At 61.0% G+C, this 1319-nt stretch overlaps 1 protein-coding gene across 2 annotated transcripts in view; it reads left to right on the top strand.

Annotated features, from left to right (window-relative positions):
* The window catches only part of ALPL (alkaline phosphatase, liver/bone/kidney), a 39553-nt gene extending 38416 nt beyond the window's left edge, over positions 1-1137 (top strand). For both annotated transcript variants that reach the window (XM_006777603.2, XM_006777604.1), the window contains exon 12: positions 729-1137. In XM_006777603.2, the coding sequence (XP_006777666.1) occupies positions 729-994 (266 nt within the window). In that variant the 3' untranslated portion in view covers positions 995-1137. The remainder of the gene's footprint in view (positions 1-728) is intronic.
* The last annotated feature ends 182 nt before the right edge of the window (positions 1138-1319 follow it).

The raw sequence follows: 1319 nt of genomic DNA, 5'->3' as shown, positions 1-1319 counted from the left end.
GAATGTCTCCATGGTGGACTACGGTGAGAATGCCAAGACGCAGGACTGGGAGGGGGCAGGGCACCCCTCGGGGATGGGCCTGGGAACAGAGTGTAGGCTTGTGGTCAAGGTCCGGGGTCTCGGAATAGCCAGCGCTGAGTCAGAACAGTCTCGGGGTGAATCCTCTCGTGCCATTCATTAGCTCTGGGACTGTGGGCCCATAACTTCAGCTCTCAGCTTCAGTTTCCTCCATAAGCGGGTCCTACCTCCCACGGTCACCTGAAAAACTAAAAGGGTCTGATGAGCATAGCACAGAGCCTGGCAGAAACAGGTGTTTGCTATCCAGTGTCATTTTTACTGGCTGCATAATATTCCAACACATGAGCCTTTCCAGGTGTTCATCCCATTCCCTATTGTTGAACGTGCATTTGTTTTGATGTCCCCAGAGGCCCCTGGGGGCGGGGGGTCTAATGTGCAGCCGATGGTAAGAGCCGCTCCTAGGTCGACTCTTCCCTTCTAATCCAAATAGCTGATTTTCTCTTCTGAGGGTTGAGAGTTCAGGCTTCTATGTTAGAACAGACTCAGGCCGGAATCCTGTGGCCTGTGTGGAATGTCTTCCACGCACTCAGCCTCAGTTTTCCCTCCTATAAAATGGGTCATTCCAGCCAGCCTGGGAGGGGCACAGAGATGCTGCTGCACAGCGCCGGGCCCTGGGTGGGCTCTCTGCAAGTGTTCCTTCTGGCCCACAGCTCACAACAACTACCAGGCACAGTCCGCTGTGCCCCTGCGCCACGAGACCCACGGCGGGGAGGACGTGGCGGTCTTCGCCAAGGGCCCCATGGCACACCTGCTGCACGGCGTCCATGAGCAGAACTACATCCCCCACGTGATGGCGTACGCGGCCTGCATCGGTGCCAACCGCGACCACTGTGCCTCAGCCAGCTCCTCAGGCAGCCCCTCCCCAGGCCCCCTGGTGCTCCTGCTGGCCCTGCTCCCCCTGGGCATCCTGTTCTGAGGGCCCAGGGCTGGGGCACCCACTAGCCCATGTCAGACGGCCAGCCTCCCTCTCCCAGCGCTGCACACCGCCTGCAGCCCACACCTCAAGGGGCAGGGAGGTGGGGCACCCACAGCCTTTGCAGCTGCCAGGAAGGGGACCCAGGAAACCAAAGTCCGCTGCCCGCCTCACTCCCCTCCGGATCCTCCTCTGGGTCCAGACCAGTGCCCAGCCGCCTGCCCGGCTGGGGGTTTGCTCACTCACTCATCCCAGGCCTCCCAGGGCTCCCAGGAAGCCAGCTCCTCAGTGGCCTGGGCTGGGAAGCGCAGCCTGGCGGGCAGACACT

This window comes from Myotis davidii, unplaced genomic scaffold, assembly GCF_000327345.1.
Source record: "Myotis davidii unplaced genomic scaffold, ASM32734v1 scaffold149, whole genome shotgun sequence".
NCBI classification, from domain to species: domain Eukaryota; kingdom Metazoa; phylum Chordata; class Mammalia; order Chiroptera; family Vespertilionidae; genus Myotis; species Myotis davidii.
Note: the sequence above shows the minus strand (reverse complement) of the source record. Positions and strands in the feature narration are given on the sequence as shown.